The sequence below is a fragment of the Pseudonaja textilis genome, chromosome 4 (assembly GCF_049901715.1).
Source record: "Pseudonaja textilis isolate UNSWEBS1 chromosome 4, rPseTex1.2, whole genome shotgun sequence".
Taxonomy (NCBI): domain Eukaryota; kingdom Metazoa; phylum Chordata; class Lepidosauria; order Squamata; family Elapidae; genus Pseudonaja; species Pseudonaja textilis.
This window is the reverse complement of record NC_141993.1, coordinates 70,441,240-70,463,889: the sequence shown is the minus strand read 5'-3', so window position 1 is coordinate 70,463,889 and position 22,650 is coordinate 70,441,240. Positions and strand designations below refer to the sequence as shown.

General features: G+C 33.7%; 1 protein-coding gene across 3 annotated transcripts in view; it reads right to left on the bottom strand.

Moving 5' to 3' along the window:
• Positions 1–22,440, bottom strand: part of LEKR1 (leucine, glutamate and lysine rich 1) — a 41,740-nt gene extending 19,300 nt beyond the window's left edge. For all 3 annotated transcript variants that reach the window (XM_026705689.2, XM_087933338.1, XM_087933339.1), the window contains exons 1-6: positions 22,288–22,440; positions 19,397–19,490; positions 12,972–13,186; positions 7,568–7,687; positions 6,677–6,852; positions 4,172–4,357 (exon numbers count right to left, since the gene is read on the bottom strand). In XM_026705689.2, coding sequence (XP_026561474.2) covers positions 4,172–4,357; positions 6,677–6,852; positions 7,568–7,687; positions 12,972–13,186; positions 19,397–19,444 — 745 coding nt within the window. In that variant the 5' untranslated portion in view covers positions 19,445–19,490; positions 22,288–22,440. The remainder of the gene's footprint in view (positions 1–4,171; positions 4,358–6,676; positions 6,853–7,567; positions 7,688–12,971; positions 13,187–19,396; positions 19,491–22,287) is intronic.
• Between the last annotated feature and the right edge of the window lie 210 nt (positions 22,441–22,650).

Sequence of the window (22,650 nt, the reverse complement as noted above, 5' to 3'; positions counted from 1 at the left end):
TATTAATACTACTCTCTTATTATAGAGATGTTGCAGATAAATGGAAGAAAACAGATATCATCAAATCAGAAAAAGGAGGGCACAGAAAGTCAGGTAACAATTAGTCAAAAAGGCATACCTAAAATATGTAATGAAACAATGTGCAAATACTTTGAAAACAATGAATACTAGAAGTATTTGCCAAGGACATGTCTTAAACTAAATTTACTTTTTTTATATATGGTATGGGAATGTTGTAGACATAAAGTATCTTGTCTTCAACAAGAGGGAGTGAAATATTAAGTAGAACATCAAAATGATACATCTTGGGCATAGCCCCTTCAGCGTTTTTATAAGCTACTTAGATCAGGAGCGGGGAACCATGGCTCCTTTATGACTTGTGGACTTCAATTTCCAAATAAAGAACTGGAAGGATATATCTCAAATGTTTAAGTCACATAAATGTAGGTGAGACAATTTAAACTATAGCAGATGGTAACAAATTTCAACATGTTTTCAATAATCTAGAAAGTGGGAAAATATAATAAAGTTTAATAGAGATAAAAGCAAAATTCTCAACCATTAAAGTCAGTTTGGCATGGTGGTTAAGGCACCAGGCTAGAGAATTCTAGTCCTGCGATAGTCATGAAAGCCCAGCTGGGTGACCTTGAGCCATACTCTCTTTTAGTTCAACTCACCTCAAAGGGTTGTTGTTGTGGGAAAAATAGGAGGAAGAGGTGTTTATGTTTATTTATAAAAATAGAAGAGGTGATTATGTTTATTTATAAAAATAATCAAGATAGGATATAAATAGAACTATAATGTACAGCTATGGGATGAGGAATTCTTGGCTTTGTAACAGAAAATGCAAAAAGGGACTGAGAACTAAAGTTGGTTACAAGTTGAACATAAGTCAGCCATGTAAAGGAAAATACAGAATATGGAACAATCAGTTTAAGTTCAAGGGAGGCAGATTCCAACCAAACATTAGAAAAATCTTCCTAGCAGTAAGGACAGGTCAATAGTGGAATTAATTACCCATATAGGTGGTAGACTCACTTTCACCCTTCTCCTCTTGAAAAGCATTCAGGCAAAAAGCTGAATAACCCTTAATCAAAAATACTTAAAGTGCACCTAACACCTAAATCTAACAAGGAATTAGATTTATTGGGAAATGACTGCTCCCTATTCTATTGTTCCATGGCGCCAACACTTAGGTACATTCATGTGGTAATCACACTAACCCATGGGTAAATTCCAGCAAGTTAGTATGAAGAACTGTAAAATGCAGAAAGCAACCAAATTATTAATAAATTATACATTTGTAAAAAATATCTCAATAATTAACTATATTGGCTGATTGATTTAATTTTATATTTGCCTACAAACTTAATTTTTTCAAAAAATAATTTCAGAATAGAACAATTAAAAAAGTGTAATATAGATACCACAAAATTAGAACATAAAAATGCATAAAACTATTTAGCAAGCAAATCAATCAATAAAAAGCACTAAATAAGTAAAATGTCTCATATTGCATTCAAGCAGCAAGAAGGCCCCAACATATATCTTGATTGGAATAAAAATTCTAAAATTGACAATTGAAATGATTGATTTACTTTTTTGAAGTCATAGCAATTACAGGATTGTAAAAAGGGAATTTTTAGACAGGAATGCCAAATATCTACTCTGCAATATGTTTTATTCCAATCACAGGCTGAAATTGACAACCCCGTGCAATTGTATCTTATCTATAGCTGCCCTTGGTATACGTTCTCTGTTGAACTGATTTCTTGTGAGTATTTAAAAATACACTTGAGGCATATATTTTCAAACAGGTTTCAATTTTAAATTTTAATTTAATTGTGTTTCCAGACCTGTGCTTTGCAATAAACAAATCTAAGTGATTCGTTAAAGTAGAAAATTCTGATACTTCTGCTTTCTATTTCACATAACTCAACAGCTTGAAATGAAATGTCTATCCATCCATCCATCTCAAGGCAGTCAGTAAAAGGTAGAAACTTTAAAAAATGAATATTGAAAAACTGCAATAAAAACTAGAAGTGAAAAAGCAAAATCAGCTAGAAAGACAGGTTTTTCTTCTTTTATCTCATTCAACTTTTTATTTTTCTTAGTTTGCATTATTTTTTATATTTCTAATTGTAAATTTTAATAAAATTATCATAAAAAAGTAATAAGTTTCAAAGAATAAATTCACATAGCAAATACAATGACATCTGACAAAATAAAAAATAAAAATAAGAGCTAAAATAATAAATTAAATAAAAAGAAAAACGAAATAAATTCAAATGGCAAACTTGATGAACAACTAGCTTTTTTCTGACATCAGTTTTTTATATTTCTATGAAGAAGACAATCTTCAGGTACAGCATTTTACTATCCTAACACTTCCATGGAAAAGTTATATCATTTGAGTCCGCTTTCTAAATTTCAGATGGAGTATGGTTGCAATGCTTTATTATGGGCACAGTAGCAGGCCTTTAACAAGACATATGAATAGACATATTCATGGGCTTCTGAGGGAAGCAATGACAAAATGAAGATGGCTCTACTGAGAGCACAGCCAATGACTGCAGTAGAACAAGGAGCCAGTGAATGGACCAGCTTCTCGGCATTCCTCTCTAGACACAAAGAAGACTTGGGATCTCCCACATTGACTGAGTTTGTTTTCCTTGGTAGGATTTTTCTTCTCCAATTTTTTAAACTATTTTTGACTCTGAGTAAGTCACAAGAGTTGATGGCGAGCAAGTGGCTTTACAAATTAAAAACATGTAAATAAAATCATAGTCTTTTCCCATAATATTTCATTAGTTCCCAAGTCTAACCTACACATTTGATTGTCTCCTACCCAAGTACTGAACAGGTCTAACTATGATTAAGATTGGGGCAATTAGCCAAGGTCAGTAGGTGCTGCCAATTCTTGTGCTGCAGCAGCCCCCCATAAAATAGAAAATGGTCAAAGAAAGTTTGCTGAAGGAGATGGTAAGACTCAGAATGATGTCGCATAGTTTTTCATTTGAATTCATTTTATCTTACTTCTATAATATCAAGGACCCATTCAGTGCACTAAGAAGCAAAATAATGGGAAAGGTGATAATAACCCTAGAGACGAGGCTAGGGGGAAAAATGACTTGAATAATTACCCTAGAGTCCATGCTAGTGGGGAGGTGTTTGGGTCTTTGTTTCTTTTTTGGCTTGTTGATTTTTGCACAGTTTGTAGAGGTTGTTTATGTCTATTGATGGTCAATTTTTCAGAGTGCCAGACTTCTAGGAATGAGTTTTTGGATTTGGCTTGTTCTAGTATGTCACAGGTTCCCAACTGAAATTATGGTTAAGTCTGTCCATATGTACTGAAATTAAAAAATCTTCTGACTGCTAGTTGGTGTTCATGGATGAGTTTGTCAGTAGGGTCTGTTGCAGTCCCTTTACATTACTGTACACTTTTTTCACCAACAGCTTACTCTTTGCAAATAAATCATATGAGATCCACAAAAATACAATATACATATTATTTGCATATCTCCTAAAAAAGGCTACAGGTCTCTTTATAATCCCTTTCAAGGCCCTACATCCCTTTTTTGAGAAATAAGATAAAGCGGGTGAGTGCATAAATATCATTTTGCAATTCTGGCATGTATTAAGGAAGAAATTGCCCATAAACTTTCAAAGAAAAGAAGCATATATGTGCACAACACAGAGAGATTAGTAAAAGACAAATATGAACTGAGCTTTAATGGTTGTTTGGGTGCATTCAGATGTAATGAATGACCATGATTTTCCACCATATGCAGGAACTGTTGGCTGGACTTTTCTTCCTTCCTCTTATATTGCTATGAGAAAAGAAGCATAAGTTTCTGCTTTGGAGATTGCACTCTGATGACAAGTTGGGAATTGTGATTTTAAAATAAGGCAGAATTTGAAAATATAATTCAACCATGCATTGTTCAAACTAGAAGAAACTATAGTTCGTGTGGAAGTATAAATGTAAACTGTGGGTACTTTCAAGGTGAAAATAACTGCTTTTGTTAAAGCCTTGCAGAAATGTATTGATGGAGAGATTGCATGACTCAGTGGTTTATGTACATTTATGCAGTATAAAATGTGTACTGAAATAATACGTGTATTCAAAACATATTGTTCTTCATTTTTTAAAAAAAAATTAACATCTTACCTTGCGTTTTCTTTTGTAATTCATTACATTTATTTTGTAATTCATTCTCCCGTAAAAGAGAAGCCTGAAGTTGCTTAGCTTCCAGTGCAGCTGCATCTGATTTCAGTCTTAGGTGTTCCACCTCTTTTTGAAGGATTGTTTTTTGCCTCTGACAGTCACCTAAGGTTTGGTTCAAACTGGATACTTCTGAAATAAAGGCCAAGACAAAAATATAGTTGTATCCATACTACAACTTTTATAACATTTATGTTCTCCGATTACATTATCCAAAAACATATTTATTTGCTGCTATACTAGTCTATAAGAAAATAGGGTAGGTATCTGTAGTTATTAAGATACTAACATTATTTCTACTTGTCAACTAATTGATGCCAACAAAAACTATGGATATTCTGTTACAGATACATATTCTATAAGAAAACAGAATAGGTACCTGTAGTTATTAACATACTAGTATTATTTCAACTTGTCACCTAGTTAATTGATACAAACTAAAATAATGGATTTACTCCTAGATATAAGGCGACCTTTTTTGAGTGAGAATGACTTGCCTTCAGAAGTTGCGGGCGCTTCATAACTGCAAGCTTTAAAAAGAAAATGGACAGCCATTTGTCTAGAATGGTAGAGTCTCTCCTGTTTGAGCAGGAGGTTGAACTAGCAAACCTCCAAGGTCCCTTCCAACTCTGTTATTCTATCCTATTCCTATCCTATCCTACCGAATCCTAAAGACTTCTAAGGTCCCTTCCAATTCTTGTGATTCTGTATTTGTTCAAATATTCTCTAACCCTTAGTGAAAAGCTAAACATTACAAGCAATATAGTTGATAAAAGTTCTTTAAAGACCTTGACAACTTGATTAATTCACTCTGCAGTCTAATAATTAGGCAATGGTTAATATATCTCCTAATAATATTCACTTTATATTAAAGTATATGTTAATATCTTGAAAAAAATTGCAATCTATTTTTTGAGACATACTATACATGAAAAATAAAATTAATTTTCCTTCAAGTCAAACCTGACTCTTGAGTAAAATGACTCCATATATATTTGAAAGCCAGTTTTCTGTAATAGTTGTAGTGCCAGACTAGAGAACTGTGAGTTTTAGACCCATTTTTTGTTTTTATTTATATTAATTGAGACAAGAGTGGTAATAATTTGTCTAAACTTTGTGTTCAAAACAGTCCTATATGTGGAGAGGCACACAATTTTGGACTCTTTAACATGACTCAATATTCAGAACAAATCTCCTTTAAAACTGAAATGTGGAGGAAGTAAGGAGAAACAGGTATAAATGTATACCATGTTAGCCTAAATGCTACTCATGCGTTCTATATTAGGTTCTCAACTGTCAGAAAAATCCAAACACATTCCTGTACTTTTCTATTTTCTACTACTCTTTCCGTTCTCCTTCCCCAGATGTTGCACTGAATTGTTTCTTGCCCAGGATCTTGAAATCACTTCAAGTGAATAATGGAAACAAAGAGGACAGCAGCAATGTTGCCAAAAGGTCCTTTTTTGGCCTATTGGAAAGACAATCAAATTGTTCTAATTAAAACATCAAACCATTAGATATTTTTTGAATCCTAAGATTCCATGACCCTTCCTCCAGGGGAAGGGTGGCAATAATGCTTCTGTGGCAGAAAATATTCTATGTTGGATATCATTTAAGTAATGCATAACATAATACACAGAAACAAATCAGTGGACAAACATTCAATGACTTTTAGCAAGTAGTATTGAGAAGTTAATTCCTGGACTTGGATTCTGGAAACTTTCTGAAGCCCAGGAAGTCACATATTCTTTGAGTATGTCACTTCACTGATTTGCTAAACTATTCTCTAGATGCTATGACTTCAACATGTAAGACAGGTTTTAAATTCAGGCTTATCCAAGCAAAATACTCCACTCATGTAGGAAAATCAATATCCAGAAGTGCATATTAGGCCCAACTTCTAATTTTCTGTCAATAATTTTGTAAACATTATTTTGATTTACAGAAATATTCTATACTAGTTTCCAATTTTTCAGAACTAAAATTTTATACCTTTATGTCTACATCAATTTGCATCTTAAAAATCCAAAGAAAAATATTTGGCACTTTATTTTTCAGTTAATTCTAAAACAGTTTTCCTAATATACATGTTTTTCCATTAATTTCCTTCAATATTATCGATTTTTTGTGATATCTCATTATTATTTGTGTATTCAGTGGCATTTTACATAAGAAACATTTTTCTGTGCATTTTAAATGAAAAAGAGTAACCCAAAATTCAGAAAGATGAAATTATGTCCTGAATAATATACTGATTTGGGTAAATTGCATCAAAATATGATCTGAAAATATTTTTCTAATCCCTACTCTATACAGTACCATAACCACAAATCTCAGTGAGAACAAAGTATCAATTCAATGTATCATTGCCTTGCTAATAAAATATATGTGAACTGTATAACCAGTCTGAAAGTGGAACATGCTAGGAAAAGTTTTGCTTTGATAATCTACCTGACAATCCTACTTTATTAATGGTTTTTAGTTGTAAAAATATATCTCCTTTTAATGAAATCCATTCTTTGAGAAAACCAAGTATTTCTTCTTTAAACTTGTTTAATTCTCCCCTGATAAAGGGAATAAGATTAAAGGCTTTCTTTAGGATAAATTTATGTTGTTGCAATGTTTTTCTGCCAAAAAAGAAAGAAAAAATGGTTATGATTTTAAAATCAAAATAATATTTAGAAGATGTCCCTTTGAAATATTAAATCAACATTTAACTCAATTTTAATGTAAGGAAAACAATTTTCTAACACAGTCAAATACACAAGTTCAGATAAATACTTAAGTAGCAAAAGAAATTCCTGTTGTTAGAGTTTCAATGAAGACTTATCTCCTTTTCAAGTTGGCATAAAAGAAAAGAAAATACAATAATCTATGGCAGTGCCACCCAAACTTTTGGGCCCCAGGACTGATTCCATGGAGAGAGGTTTTTCTGGGACCAGAGGGGGCATGGTTTGCATGCTGCCTGCATCCTGTGGATGGGGCTTCACTTGTTTCCAAGGCAGTTTCTGGAGCCAGTTCACAGACTGGGGGGTTGGGGACTTCTGATCTATGAGATTCAGCGCAGGAAATTCTTAAGGGTTATGCTTATTGTATGAACCATTAGAACTATTAGTAAATCAGGATCTTGCCTGCACATTCTTAATACATCAGGACATTGGTTTGGTCAATAAACCTGAATTTACACATTACAGTATTTCCTTGTATATACTACTATAATTTTAAATTCAGCTTTAAAAACTACCAAGAAAACAGATTGTTCAGGTAAATGACAGAGAAACAGACAGACAATAAAAAAAGAAAATAAATTCCTCCCAAACCACTTCATGTGAGATTTCTTACTGGACCAATTGTGACTGTCTCCATATATCTTCCTTTTCTTTGTGAAAGCTTCTCAACTGTTTGTTTAGATTTTCTACTGCGGCTTCCTTATTTTCAAGTTCTGTAACTAATTCTCTTATTCTGAAAGAAATAAATTATATAGTATTATCCTTTGAGATTGGATAACCATTTGTTTGAAATGGCATAGGGTTTCCTGCTTGAGCGAGGGTTGTGTGTTGGACTAGAAGACCTCCAAGGCCCCTTCCAACTCTGTTATTTGCCTAAAGATAATAATTAGGCTCATTAATTCCTGCCTTAGATCCCATAATACCTTTCTGTTCAGGGAAAGCCTTTTTTTCCCCTCATAGTTAGGACTATCTATCCTTAACAGAGGATCAGGGAATTTCTTCATCTTGCTAAATAAAGAAAAAGAGGGCATTTATTTGCACAGAATTGTTAACACGATTGTAAATTAAATCTCTTACACGTGTGCAAAGCATGTTATAATAACTGGGGCATAACTGGTTCCTTATTGCAGAGTAAATCAAAATGAAAGAGTGCAAGCAGTTTTGTACTGCAGAACACAACCAACTGGCTTGAGTCCAAACTGTAGGCACTCCAGACATTAGAGATTGCTATGTAATATGGGTATATAGTTATTTATCCATTTCCAATTTCTGAGATTATTAAAGTATTTCACAGGATGAAGCCTGATGCTCACATGTAAAAAACAGTTGACAACAGTGCTAATAAATGAATACAATATGTTCCTTGGATTTGGTTCCATTACATTTAGTGAGATTTGTCCCCCAAGTTTTCAGAATTTCTTAATATATGGCCTACAAACTTTCTAAAACATCACCAATTTAATTAGAAGAGTCATATTATTATTAACATATTTTATTCTTATTAACACATTTAACCAATTATCAACATTTTTAAATAATCAAATGATATAAGCTTTTTATTACTTTAGATAAATATGTGAATGCATAAAACAAGAGCCTAGACGTCTTTTAATCCAAATTATTTTTTTTGACAACAGTATGTTATTCTTTAGTATATTTATCCCTGAAAAATACTTTGTTCTGCTTTTTCCTCCATATCTTTTAGTTTTAGTTTTAAATTTTATTACTATTTTATTGTGATTTTATATATTTGTATGTATGTATTTATGGTTTTATTTTGATGTTGTAAGCTGCCTAGAGTTGCCTTGCAGTGATATGAGTGGCAAAATAAACGAGCAAACAAACAAATAAAAAGGGAGAATCCTTTTTTTTTTACATTTTTATTTATGATAGATGTTAAGAACTGTAGCTAAATTAATCACCAGCAATTTGAGTAACGAATCAGCTGCCCAGAGTCATCATATAGGGGAGATGGGTAGCATAAAAATTTAAATAAATAAATAGTAAATTTTAATATTATCCATACCAAAAATAATTTTAGACTGCAAATCTTTCATAACACATGAACAGAGAGCATCCTAGATCAAGCCAAGTCCAAAACTGCCAAAGAATTTTTTACCACTATGGGACAGGTGCACCCCACCCATGCTGCCAGAAGGGGAATGATGTGGATCTCGTCAGTCAAGGTATTCTGGCTGGTGGGATCCAGGAGAAGAGCCTTCTCAGCCATGGTCCCGGCCGTTTGGAACATCTTACCCCCTGAGATCCTTATTCATTCAAAAGTACCTACAAAGCTAACTGAAAGGTACTTCCAGGTTGAAAGGATTTGCTGGCAATAACACTATTACCTTTTCTAAGGCATACAGTCTAATTTAGATCTCACAATTTCCTACTCTGACTGTCCAGTCACCAACCAAAAGTAGCACATTTTGCATTTACATTCTGACAATTTTACCTTGAACTTGAGCATAAAAATTCTCAATTGTTTCTTTTTATGCATGTGGTGGTGGTATACATTTGAATAATCATAATTTTGTTTGCAAAATCTATTTGATATTACTCAGTCACTGACTATTTTGTACCTACATAATGTCTTTGCTATATCGTTCCCATGAAAATAAGTTTTTTCTTTGAACTTTTGGGTGATCTTATGTTTAATGGTATCCAATTTAAATCCTTTTCAATTTGATGATGCATTGTACACCAATATATATTTAACTTATTTCATCCTTTTTATATTTCCCTATGTACTTGCTTCTTACATCCTATGTTCCAATTGTAGTTCTGCCTTTGCAGCTTCAGACAACAGCAGCAACTAATACTCTGGAAACAAATATAACCGTATCTAAAACACAATCAGCGCTCTCAAAGAGTCTCAACTCTTTCTTAGTAGTACATTGAGTGCCATCTGACTCAAGAAGTCCTTTATCTAGCAATATATTAACAATTACTCCATCTTGTTTGTCCATGTAACTTCCTTGAAAAATACAAGAGTAGTTTATTATTGCTTTCTCCAGTGCAATATGACATGATGCCAATGTCACTAAAAAGATCATCCACCTTAGCACCTTCCTATATTTCTGCTTGGGTGTTCCTACTAAAATATACAGTCTTAGCATACACTCCTGGGGTACTTCGGTCCTCCCTTCAGAAACATCGTCCTGCTACAATGAGATATGTTTAAGTATTTATTAAATTTGAATCCATACTATGCTTACTTATCTTTATGAGAATCATTTTTTTTTCATTTAATATCTGCCTGCTCTGAGATGAGTTAAGTCAGGATGGTCCACTTTCACACAAAGTTAGTGCAAATAGCCTGATAATCAAAGATTTAGCAAACCAAGCTTTTCTAATTAATGCTGGGATTAGGAGAATGATATCTTAATACTGCACATCTGCAGCAGTAAACATTCTACTATTTCATAGGATTTTTAAAAAAGAAATATATAGGCCTTTTAGCATCTTTTTAATCCTTAAAAATCTCATGTACTGCAATAGATATTATCATGAACGCTCTATAACCTGATTGATAAAATTAAAAAAAGGTCTACAACCTCATTTAACACTTTTCTTTCTCAATATAAGACTCCTATACAGTTCCTATAATAAGATCCTGACATTCAGACTCCTTCCGAAAACATCACCATGCTCAGAGCCCCTGCTTCCCTTCTCCAATCGAGTGTCACTTCTGTTGAGCATTTGAAATTATTATCCCTCCTCTGTCCCCCACCCCCACCCCCGATTTTTTTTTAAATTTCAGTCTTATATTCCTCAGTTCTCTCAGCCTCCCCCTCAACAACAGTCTCTCAATCTCTAATCTACAATTTGTTGTTGTTTCCCTGAGATTATTGTCTCCTCCTCCCTTTCTCTCTTATAAACTAGCTGCATCAAGGCTGGGAAAACCTCCTGTCTTAAATGTAGCTAAATATTATCTTATCATTACGATCAGACAAGTCATAATAGTAGCCATTTTCTGAATGCATAAGTCATTCTCATAGCAGCCATTTTACAAAACTGATCACAACATGCTCACAATATGTCAAATACATCCACTGGCCTCTGTCCTAGATAAATTTATGATGATATGCACGACCTCTTACCATCAGAGCCAAGCACTACCTCCAGGGTCAGAATGAGGGTCATGAGGACAGGTTGGTGGGAAAAGTAATCAAAGTATTATACTGTATTCATTTCATAAGCATCTGTTTGGCCCCTGTACAAGCAGACTAGATTGTCTTTATTATTTAAGCAGGACTCTTTTGTTCCTAAGTGACAAAATGGCTAGAGAAAAAATGTGTAGATAACTTATATATATGCAGAGAATTACAATACTTCAATGAATCAGCATTAATTAAAATGAATTCTCCTTAAATTTTCTAACACAGCTAGTTTCTTTCCCTTGCAATTTTTTCATCAAATCTGAACTACAATCTTGGCTGCTTTGATAATACTTAATACGTGAAATCATGAAAACATCCTAAGCTCCATGGCTAATTAATTGCAGAAGCTAAAAGGAGAAAAAGAAAGAACATGGTGATCTTTTCTGCACTTGTACATTTCACATAAACTGTGAAGCTGAACATCTTGTTATCACAGCCAGGATATGGTTATATGCTGAACAGAGGAAAAATCAAAGAGGGTGTGTGTGTGAGCGGAGACAAGAATAATGAAATGGAAGCATCAGAAAAGCCAATATGCATTCTAAACTCCTGTCCCCACTTTAATACATGCAACACATACTCTGAAAACATCACACTGTACTCCAGGCCCTATAATTGTCTTCAACTTGATTCAGCCAATAACTAAATCAGTCTTAAATTGTCTTTAGATGTATTACTTTTAAAGTAATTATTTCAACCAAAAGCTTATGCTCTCACTACTACTTCAAGATATGCAAACTCTACTATGCTTTGCCATCTAACCCAACTAATCCAACTACTGTGAATTTAATCAGAGGTTTCTTTTAAGAATGCTTGGAAGTACAAACAAACCCTCCATTGCTAGCCAGCTTCAACTACATCCATTTTTTCTCTGACCATCTGCCTTTTCTTTCCCGAATTCTTTTTATACCCATCATCTTTTCACCTCAATATTTTTGACACCAATTTCTCTCCAAGTTTCATGTGTTATTTGCATCAAAGACTTTGAGCTGCTTCTTGGAGAATTGGAAAAAGGTTCATAGCTCATTTGCCAGGAAGCACTTGGAATTGGAATATTGAGTATTCAAGAAAACTGATCAATAACCTCTTATTTTATGTATACAAAACTTATTCTTTTTAATTTTTCTTTTTTACATACTGATGCCCTGCAATTCCTACTTTGCATGCACACAATAGTCAATAGTATGCAAATTTATGCTATTTGTCTCTTGCTTTCTCAAAGATTTTTTATGCGATTATTTCTCTAGATTATGATATCCAAACAACCAAATTAAAGTTTAAAAATCAGACAGCAACCTAACATACTCTAGGAAAAAAAAAAATTAGAAATAAGTTTTTCAATGCAAATCAAGGCTAGAAAGGCAATCTGAGGAATTATTCATAATATAATCTTACTTTTCAAACATATTTTAAGGACTGCTAAAAGAATGAAGTGTTCTACATATTCTGAACTTTTTTTGCTTATGGAATAAGCAAATCTTCTCTATCATCAAAAATTTATTTATAGAATCTGATTTATTACACCCATATCTTATTATGATAAACAAAATGGTTGTTCATGCACTATATTAAGCCATGGTTTACAGAAGCATGTTGTATAAATTACAATTGTCAGGTTCATGCATCATATTAAAATATCATTTCAGTACTAGAAATAACACATCTTATATTAGCTTGTCTCTTTAAGCAGTAAATAGTGACTTCTAAATTGTAGCTCAAACTATGACTAACATGAATTCATCTGGAAATTATACCTAATTCAAGCTAAATCTGGCAAAACAGCTAATGCTTGCCTCTGAATGATATTAATAGACATATTAATTTGAAAAGCAAGAATGGCTGATAAGTTCCAACCTTTCTGTTCTTGATGCACTAGCTGCTGTGCATTGTTCAAAATCTTGACTTAGACATTGTAGTTTTTCTTGCAGTATTTTCTCCCGTTCCACACTGCCCTCATAAAACTTCATCTTCTTTTCCATTGTTTTTACTTTTGCATCCAGTAGCTTAAATTCATGAAGGATCAAATAACTGACTCCACAATATTTACACGTTGTTTCATCTTGGGACATCTAAAAAAAATAAGCAACATGTACAGTGAAAAAAATCTGTCCCTTTAAAAAAAATTAATAAAAACAACTTTTTATATAGAGTCGGAATAATGTCCACATAGCACATTATTCCAGTGGTGGACAACCAATGTTCCAGCACAGAATCTGAACTTACAGTTCTATAATTGCTTGTCATTACCTATGCTGGATGGAATTTTTAACATGTATAGTTCAACATACCTGAAAATACAAAATAACCTATCCTTGAATTATTCACACAATCATTTTTACCATTCTCCTTGGAAATTTAGACAAAATTTACATTCTCCAAATGGGCCAAATGGATATAAGGTCCTTGGGGGCAAAATGAAAATCACAGATATTTACTCTGACATAGTAGAATGTTTATGATGTTCAAAAAAGTAGCAAGGTTAAGACTTGTATAAATAGTTACCTGTTCTTATTAATAGCAAAGAATATCTGTGCAGAAATCAGTTCTTTATAAAATTAAATAGATTTTGTAGGCCTGTTCTATTATTTTTATTACAAGCTATGATAAATCTAGTTCAGTGGTGATATTAACAAGAATGCTGATGAGCTGGAATAGAAAAAGCAAAGTCATGAGTACAGAAGCTATGAAATTTGGTCGCGTGAGATTATTAATCTTCTTAAACAAGATATATTTGAGGAAACAAATACATGTTTGGGTGAACCTGAATTGCATTGCAGAAAAAGTGCCAGACTTCATTCACAAGATCTGTCAATTTCATACACAGTGCCCAGTTTGTTAATTTCCTCCAATAAATCACAAATGCTTTGATTATTCCTACCTGGAAGCAATAAAAATATGTTGAAATATTAATGAAGCACATGGGACTAATGCTAAAATTATCTGTGTCAATGTTTTGTGACCCAATGACAGAAACCAAACAGAGAAGCAGACATAATTTGTTATAATTGCCAAAAAGTTCCACTTGGGTTGCCATTTTTTTGCAACTAACAAACAAACAAATTCAGAGAGCCAAAAGTAGCTCAGGGAAGTTATAAGAAGAATTACAGTAAATGAAAATTAAATTCTAAAAACCCAAAAACAAAACCCAATTACAATGAAAAACTATTGCCCCATACAACACAAAATAATTAAATCAACATTTTCAAACTTTTAAGAATGTTTTTGCAAATTATAGAATGGTGAAAATGGTCTAAAGATGAGTGTTACAACTGCTTTGCAAAATCTAAAGTTAAGCAGGGTATACTGTGATCATTAGAAAATCCCATGTATGGCAACTTGAATCATACAACGGAATGAAGGTGACACAGAAACCTATAAAATAACCTACATGAAAAAGGTAAATTTTAATATTCTTAAAAGAAACTCAACTGTGCTACTAGATTAAATCTTCATTGTTAGTGGAGTCTTCTGGAAGTTTATAAATGTAACATGTGGTCCTCTTCATATATATTTTTTTTCACATGGACAAGTTCATATGAATATTGGCTTGGTTACAATATGCCAATTTCAGGTGCAGACTTTCTTGAATCCTACCTATCAATATGACAAACATCCCTGATGAGGGATGGACATCGACTTGGGGCCTGAGTATATGCTTTTCACTTTAAAAGGTGAAGGAAGTTGGTAATGTTTTTGTCCAGTGTCTGGCAAAGAAATATAAATTTCCTCTGAACAGGGAGATTCTTCTAAGGTAAAGTGAGTTATATAATAAAATCATTGTAGTGACCTTCTGTTGCCAAATATGATTCCTCATTTAAAGTTTAATTCAAACTGTAATCAGTTAAGTGAAGTATGAGACATCCAATGAGCTTCATGTCTATTTCAAGTACCTGAGGCTAAATTTCCCCCACTCCTAGTTCAATACTGTAATCAATGCTGACAATTCTATGCCATATTCTTTTAAAATAACTAGTAGGCATCTCAGGATAATCTAATCTAACTCACTGCACAACATATTAAGACACTGATGATTTACTAACATGAAATAATGGTATTTGCTTTCTTTCAAAACATATTAAAAGGGCTTCTCATCAACTTATCAAAATGTATATAAAAGAAAGGTAGTAGATATCATGTTACATTTTCTTGAACAAATAAACATGTTTATTGTACTACAATTATGTTAATGTTATATTATTCTGAAAACTTTAAACTATGAGAAGTGTAGGACAAAATAACAAAAAATGGGAATGGATACAATGGATATTAAATAACAACTATTCTTGAGAAAAAGAGAACAAAGATATCTAAATACTATCAAAAGGTTAAAAGGGGAAAAACTCAAGTTGTTTTGAAAAAGACAAATAACAAACACTCATCATGTTTATTTATGAGACAAGCCATAATCTAACTAATTGGCATGTCTCACATGATATTCTAATTATTCTCTAATAAAAGTGTGTACCTGTGATACTGGATACATGTTTGCTATGCTTGCCTTTATTTCTCCTAACTCTTTTTTGCCTCATGAAGCCTGATCATAGTTACAGTGGCTCTGAAGGAAATGAAAAATTAATTCTATTTTTCCTGGCAGTAACAACTTGTGCCCAGAAATATGAAACTATCATTCAGAATAAATACCATAAGGTTCCAAAGTACTAAAATTACTTATGGAAAGAGGACAAACTGAACTGTAACATGAAGGAAAAGGAGAGACTGTTATCCTAAAAGGAACACTGTGATTTCTTGCAGCACCACTTTTGTATTTCAAAATAAACCATTTCAGACATTCCAATGTATGTATCTACTTTCAGTAAGACACCGGACTGGATGGGGAGAAGGTTGAAATAGTGAGCAATTCTATTTGGAACCTATATAGATAATCTGAAAATACTAAATTCAACCCTGAGTAAGATACATTTAGTGTTACCAACCAGAGTAACTTTCAGTTAAGAAATAGAACCGTGTGCTCGTCTGTATGTCTTTCAAGAACTTATTTTGCCTTCTCTGGATGCTCACAAACTCACGTAAAGCAAATGATATAGAATAATTGGAATACATTATTATCAAGATAATATTTTCCCATATTTATTGTATCATACCAAAGCAAAAGTGTACCACTGTCCTATATTGAACATAGTATAATTTGAAATGCTAAAAATGCTTTTTTTAAATGGTATAATTTGCCATAACAGAATCAAGGACAATGTGATTATTTTGATGATCTTCTACCTTGATTTTTTAAAAATAATGCTTCCTTTTCCAAGTATTAAAATGTATCTCAATTAATTTCTTTCCTTTCATCAATAAATATCAATAAGTTTAAATTATTTGTCCATTTTCTGCCTCTCTAACCAAATAGGCTCCCATGGGATAACTGTTTTCAAATTAAATAAAAATGCAATTGTGGAAATATAACTGACCTAAGGAAACATGGGACAGAAACTAGGGAGTGATTTCTTTAATTGCTGTACAACTGACAACTGATAAGTCAGAGTATGTGGTTGCTGTATAAGAGGGATGTCATTTTGGTACCATGGTAAATTACCATGAGTTATAAATGTTAATAGATCAATCCTTAGAATATTAATACATTCAATATAATTTAAAACCACTGCAGTCCATTATATTATGTACTTTTACAAACTATTGTACTTATACTTTTACTCTATAAATTCTATTTTTAGAAGTCTATGTTGGCTTCCTCTGTACTTTAGATAAATGTTTATTTAGAATGGATAATATTGTAAAAAAGAGAACCACTGTGATACAGTGATTAAGTTGCTAGAAGCACAGAGATGCAGGTTCTAATCCTCTCTTATAAACAGAAACTATCTAGGTGACTTTTGTCAATCACTCTCCCTAAGTACTAGTAGCAATAAGAAATAAAGCAGTGCATTGATAAATAAAGAGCATCCAAGGATAACAGAAACAATAATTAAATAATACAGGTAACAGTGAAAGAAGACTGTCTTTTGCTCTAGAGTATCAAATGCGTAGAAGTTTAATAAATAAATAAAAAATAAAATTAATGGAAAGTCAAGTGGGGAAGTCATGAGAAACCAAAGAAATATATCTACCTACATGAAACAATGGTGCAATAAAGAACAACAATTCAACAACACTAAAAATATCACATCATTTAATAACAATCCTTTATGTAGATTATATTGTGTGTGGAGGAAGAAGATTATCAAACCTTTGTTACAATCTAAATTCTATAAACATATTGTTGTAAACGAGGACTAACTTCAGAGACCTTGTGGCACTTAAGCCTTGTGACTGCTGTTGATTCTATCACACTGTCACTAATAACTATACATTTCAAGCTGAAACAGGTTTACTTCAAAATAAAATTGCATTCCCTAATAACTGAGTTTAGGATTTCATATAAAAGCAGTATTGCGTCAATTAACTATTGTGAGCCATTTTTTTCAAAGAGATGAAGTAAAAAACAGTCAAAGTTGCTCCTCTTCAAATTTACAACTTCCCTATTTTGGCTGTCATTTTTACAATTATTTATTCTCTAAGAATTTTTTTTTTCCTTTTTTTGTTATTCTCTACACTCAGCCACCTTATCTATTTTGACAATACTATATTTAAACTAAGTCCCACTGAAATGATAAATCTGAGTTCAAAGAAATGTTATTCACTAGTTAAGAATGCATGTGATTTGAGATTTAATTGTCTGCTCTCAGTTATCTAGTAGGTTATTGTGAAAGACTTCTCAAAAACGTAATAATGGAATCATGCCAAATAGAGTGTCATGTAGAGCATATAGATAAATCTGATGGAACAACTGACAGACCCTGGGAAATCAGAGGAAGGAACATGATCGTGGGCATCTCAGCTCAACGGAAGGGAAAAACAAAAGACTGAGAGTAGCTCCACCTTAATTATACTAGATATAAATTCAATTTATATCTAGGCTTTCAAGATTTTGCTACAGCCCCCACCCCCACCCCCAAAGCAATAACAATCTGTCCAAATATCCAAATGATTCTTGTTTTTTCAGTTTCCCATCTGATTGTATTTATTGCATGATAACATTTAATCTCATTATATGAATAGCACTTTCAGGATTCATTTAGTAAATATGTATGTTGTATTATTAATGTGCTGGAGTAACAAAAAATACAAAATCATTAACACTTTTTTTGAGTAATACTTGATCAGGTTGAAGAAATCTCATATATGACATGGTAGTAAAAGTGTAGTTGAGATTTTCATTTGGGAAACATTTAAAAGCCGATGCCTCATTTCAATTAATGGTGTGAAAATGAGTTTACTCCAGATTGTACAGGGCAAACAAGGAGGAATTGGAAGCAATGGAACCAGACCCAATTCTGTCAAACCCAATTGCCTATCCTTTTTCAGTCTAATGCTGTTGGAAAATCACAGCCATGAATGTGGTGCAACTTTCCACCAGTATAAATAGTATAAATAGAACTTCCAAAGCTGACACTTCTTTTCTAAACTAGCAGTGGTGGGAGATACTAAGAACCCAAAAGATTACTATCTCTCTGTTTATATCTGTATAACATGTAAACAGCATGTACTTTGACACCAATTGTATTAACTGTAGTTTTTAATGCAATTAACATAATTAGTCATGGCACACTATAACCATTGACTCAGCTTTCCATCCTTCCAAAGTCGATAAAAAGAGGAGCCCGATTGCTGGGAGAAATATGCTGACTCTGTAAACCGCTTAGAGAGGGCTGTAAAGCACTCTGAAACGGTATATAAGTCTTAAGAGCTATTGCTAAGTGCTATATGCTTTTATAAAGGAGGCTTCTCAGTTATAGGCCGGTTATTTTCTACAAAACCTGTTGCAGTCTATGTTGCATTCTGTAATCTGAAAATTTTGAATGTTCTCTGAAAAAACCTTCTCGCACATTAAAAAAATCATTCCTGTAACTTTATGAACATGATACCTAATCTACCCTTCTGTACAGCCACCCTCCCAGTGTTATCAAGCTCTTTAATTTCATATTCTTAGCGGAAGTTATATCTTTCTGTTTCAGAATTCCTCCCCTCCCAAGATTTTTCATTTTTTTTGTGTGTATATGCATGTAAATCTTTTATATAGGAAAAGACAATTTTTCTTTAAAAAAATGACTTTTTCAAGAACAGCAAAATGCACATGAAAAAAATAGTAATTTTAAAGTTAAGCAGAAAGAGGAAAAACATTAAATAGGAATGTAATTGTGGCTTGATAATAGCTGCAAACCATTTAGAAAACCCCAAACCCATCACTTTTTCTTATATAATCATACCTTTCTTATTTCTTCGGGCAAAGGATACACAGGAATATGTCGATCCATTTCTTTCTATATTTTTTAAAGGATTATCAGAGGATTGTCACAAAGCCTATTAACAAATAAACACACAAAATAAATAAGAATTAGGGGATTCTAGAATACTGAAGCTCTTTCTTCTGTCCATGTTATAAACCAGAAAAAAATAGATGCTCATTATCTGCAAGGTTAAATGCCTCATTTGTTTTCCTTCCTGAAGATGGTAAGAATTACACAAATATAGGCAGACTGTACAACTGCAAAAGAAAGTAAAGGTGGTAGAGAGGCATAATGGTCTATTTCCAGACTATCAGAGTAGGGAGGGATTTCTTAGATTGAACACAGAAAGTATTTCCTGCATGAAAAGTCAGACAAAGCACCTTTTTTTTTTACAAGTTAGGGATCCAATGTTCCCTCATGACTCTTAGATTAATAGTTTGCTTCTGGAACCTTAAATTCATTAATGTTAATATCTTTATTTATCTGGATTGCCATTCCTTCTTTATGTCAGTGGTTCTGCTTGGGTCAATTAGAATACAAATCCTACTCAAGGAAAATACCAAATAAACTAGAAATCGTGAAGCTCTTCTCTTTCTTGCTTCATATATCACTATCCTAACGTTTTCTGCAAGTAACATTGTTCTTCAGGAAATCATGAAGAATGTGCAGAAGAGTGAAGGAAAGCAATCTTTCCCCCTGTCTTTACAAATAACTTTTCTCAAACAAAAAGATCATGTAACTACAGACCTTGCTTGAACTTTGAAACAGATTATTTAAACAGTTTGTCAGCATTTTAAAAAGAACATATCGCTTTGCACAGTTTATGAAGAGCATGCTGTGACAAACCAATCTGAACTCTTTTTCTGATATAACTTGTTTAGTTTAATATGGGGATGTACTGGACACAGTATACCTGGCTTAAGCAAAGCGTTTGACAAAGTCTTCCATGAGTTTATTTGAAAAGATTGCAAATTATGAACTGGGTATGCTATTATTCATAGATTCACAACATTCTAGGTTACACACATATAGAGAAACAGCAAATGGAAGAAAGTATTAAGATTCAGGAGGATTCTGATAAGTTGGAACATCAATCAGAAACCAGCAAATTGAATTTCAACAAAACAATGTAATACTATTTATTTGAATAGAAAAAAAGCATGAGAAAGGCTGCATATGAATGCATGTAAAAGTAATTACATGCATAATGTAAGATAAGTAAACAGTGTACAAAAAGAAAAAAAGATACAGTCTTAGGCTACATGAACAGATCTAAAGTATCAGGTCAAGAGATGTCATAATTTTTCTTGGTTCTACATTGGTCAGATAAAAATTAGAATATTGTATGCAGTTCTATGAACTGCATTGTAGGAAAGACACTGACAAACTAGATTATAGAAAATAGCAATCAAATTGATAAGGGGCTTGGAATGAAAAACTACAGTTGAATAGTTAAAGTAGATAGAGTAGGGGGGTTTCTTTTACTCCAGTATTGCTCCAGAAAACAGCACAAAATACAACAGATATAAATTATAGATTTTTTTAGACATCAGGAAATTTTCCAAATAGTCAGAAATGTTCAACCATAGAACAAATTGTCTGAGGGAAGAGGTGGATTGTCTTATGCTGCAAGTATTTAAACAAAGGCTGCCCTCTGTCAAGGATACTGCAATATTGGATTTCCGCACTGGCAGGAGGCTGGACTAGATAATCTTTAAGATCTCTTTAAACTGGTACATTTTATGATTCATGAAATGTCATATTGTTTAGTAAAGCATATGCAATCCAGAAGTACATTTCACAGGATTAAAATTAGGTGTAGAATTTCACAACTCAGACCTGTCTAAATAGGGCAACTATTGTAAAAGAACAAACTTGCAAGAAGGGGAAAGAACTATGTAACTCAAGTACAACTCTGTTGAGTCAAGAATGTCTCTTTAAAAATGCAAATAAAAAGGGAGGCAAGGAACTTCCAGTTCCCTCAGGCAATTTTCCTCTTCTAATCCTTTTGCCCCTTTTCACACACAGCAGGTTTAACAGGAGGTAATATTACTGTCCAGGAAGAGGCTAACTCAGCAACAGAAACCAAGCTCTGTATACAGCAGGAGGGATAAGTTATATGAGTCTACCAATGTAACTCTGAGAGTTTGATGAAGGCAAATCTCGGAATAATTTGCTATATTTGAGGAGGTTATCGATGATTACTATCTGTTTAACAAAAGATTCCCGTCTCCCGCACCTTCTTAAATTCAGTTGCTTGAACAAGGAGACTAGAAGGTTAGAAGAAATTGAATGTTGGCACAGCTTGTGCAGGGAGCACCTCCTCTCCCTCCTTAGCATGAAATCTTAGCCATGCCGTTATGTCTGGCCCTAATGATGAGGCCCCGCAGTTTCAGCCAAAGAGCTATCGAGTTATTTCCCATGAAGGTAAAAGGGGCCATTACCTTTTACAGAGGCTCGATCTTTGGCCATTCTGTTTTAAAAGGTCTGGGCATATAAAGAAGCGGTGAAGAATTTCCCACTGTGGAAAGCTTAACAGTCACGGGTGGGCTCAAAGGTGCTTTTTCAAAAAGGCAAGTGGACTGATTTGTTGAATTTTGTTTTCCTTGAGGAAGAAGGCAGTCCAGTTGCCTTTTTTTTTTTTAAAAAAAAAGCACTTTTGAGACAACGATGACCCGAATGACTGAGCATCTCCACAGACAGTCACGGGGGGAGAAATAATGACCTGACTCTGAGGGTTCAGAGGAGCCAGACACCCCGCGGCCACGTGTACTCAGCCCATGGGGGTTGGCGGGTTTAGGGTGCGGGGTTTCGTGCGGAGTTAAAGGCAACAACGGACACCAGAGGTAAAAGGACCCACCCGAACTCACCCCCCAAAGGACAGCTAGCAATACACCCGCGAGCAGCAACGAAAGCCGCGCAACGTTGTCGACGCCCCACCCAGGAGTTTCTCCGCTTCTTCGTTTCCATAGCAACCAACTAAGCATGGCCGGCAAAATCCCGGAAGTAGGGCAGACGCGAAGACCGGAAGTTATTTCTGCAGGGCTCGGCGTTTCTCTACCGGGTTCATTCCCGGGATCGGGTTTGACGGCTCAGTTCGGGCAGTTGCATGCTAGGGATATGTATGAAGGCGAGCGGCGCTCGGCGATGCGTTAGTTAAGGGTATGCAATCGCTGTTTGTTTTTTAAATGTATTTACTGTAATTGATTGCAGTGAGGTTTAGCTGAACAGGT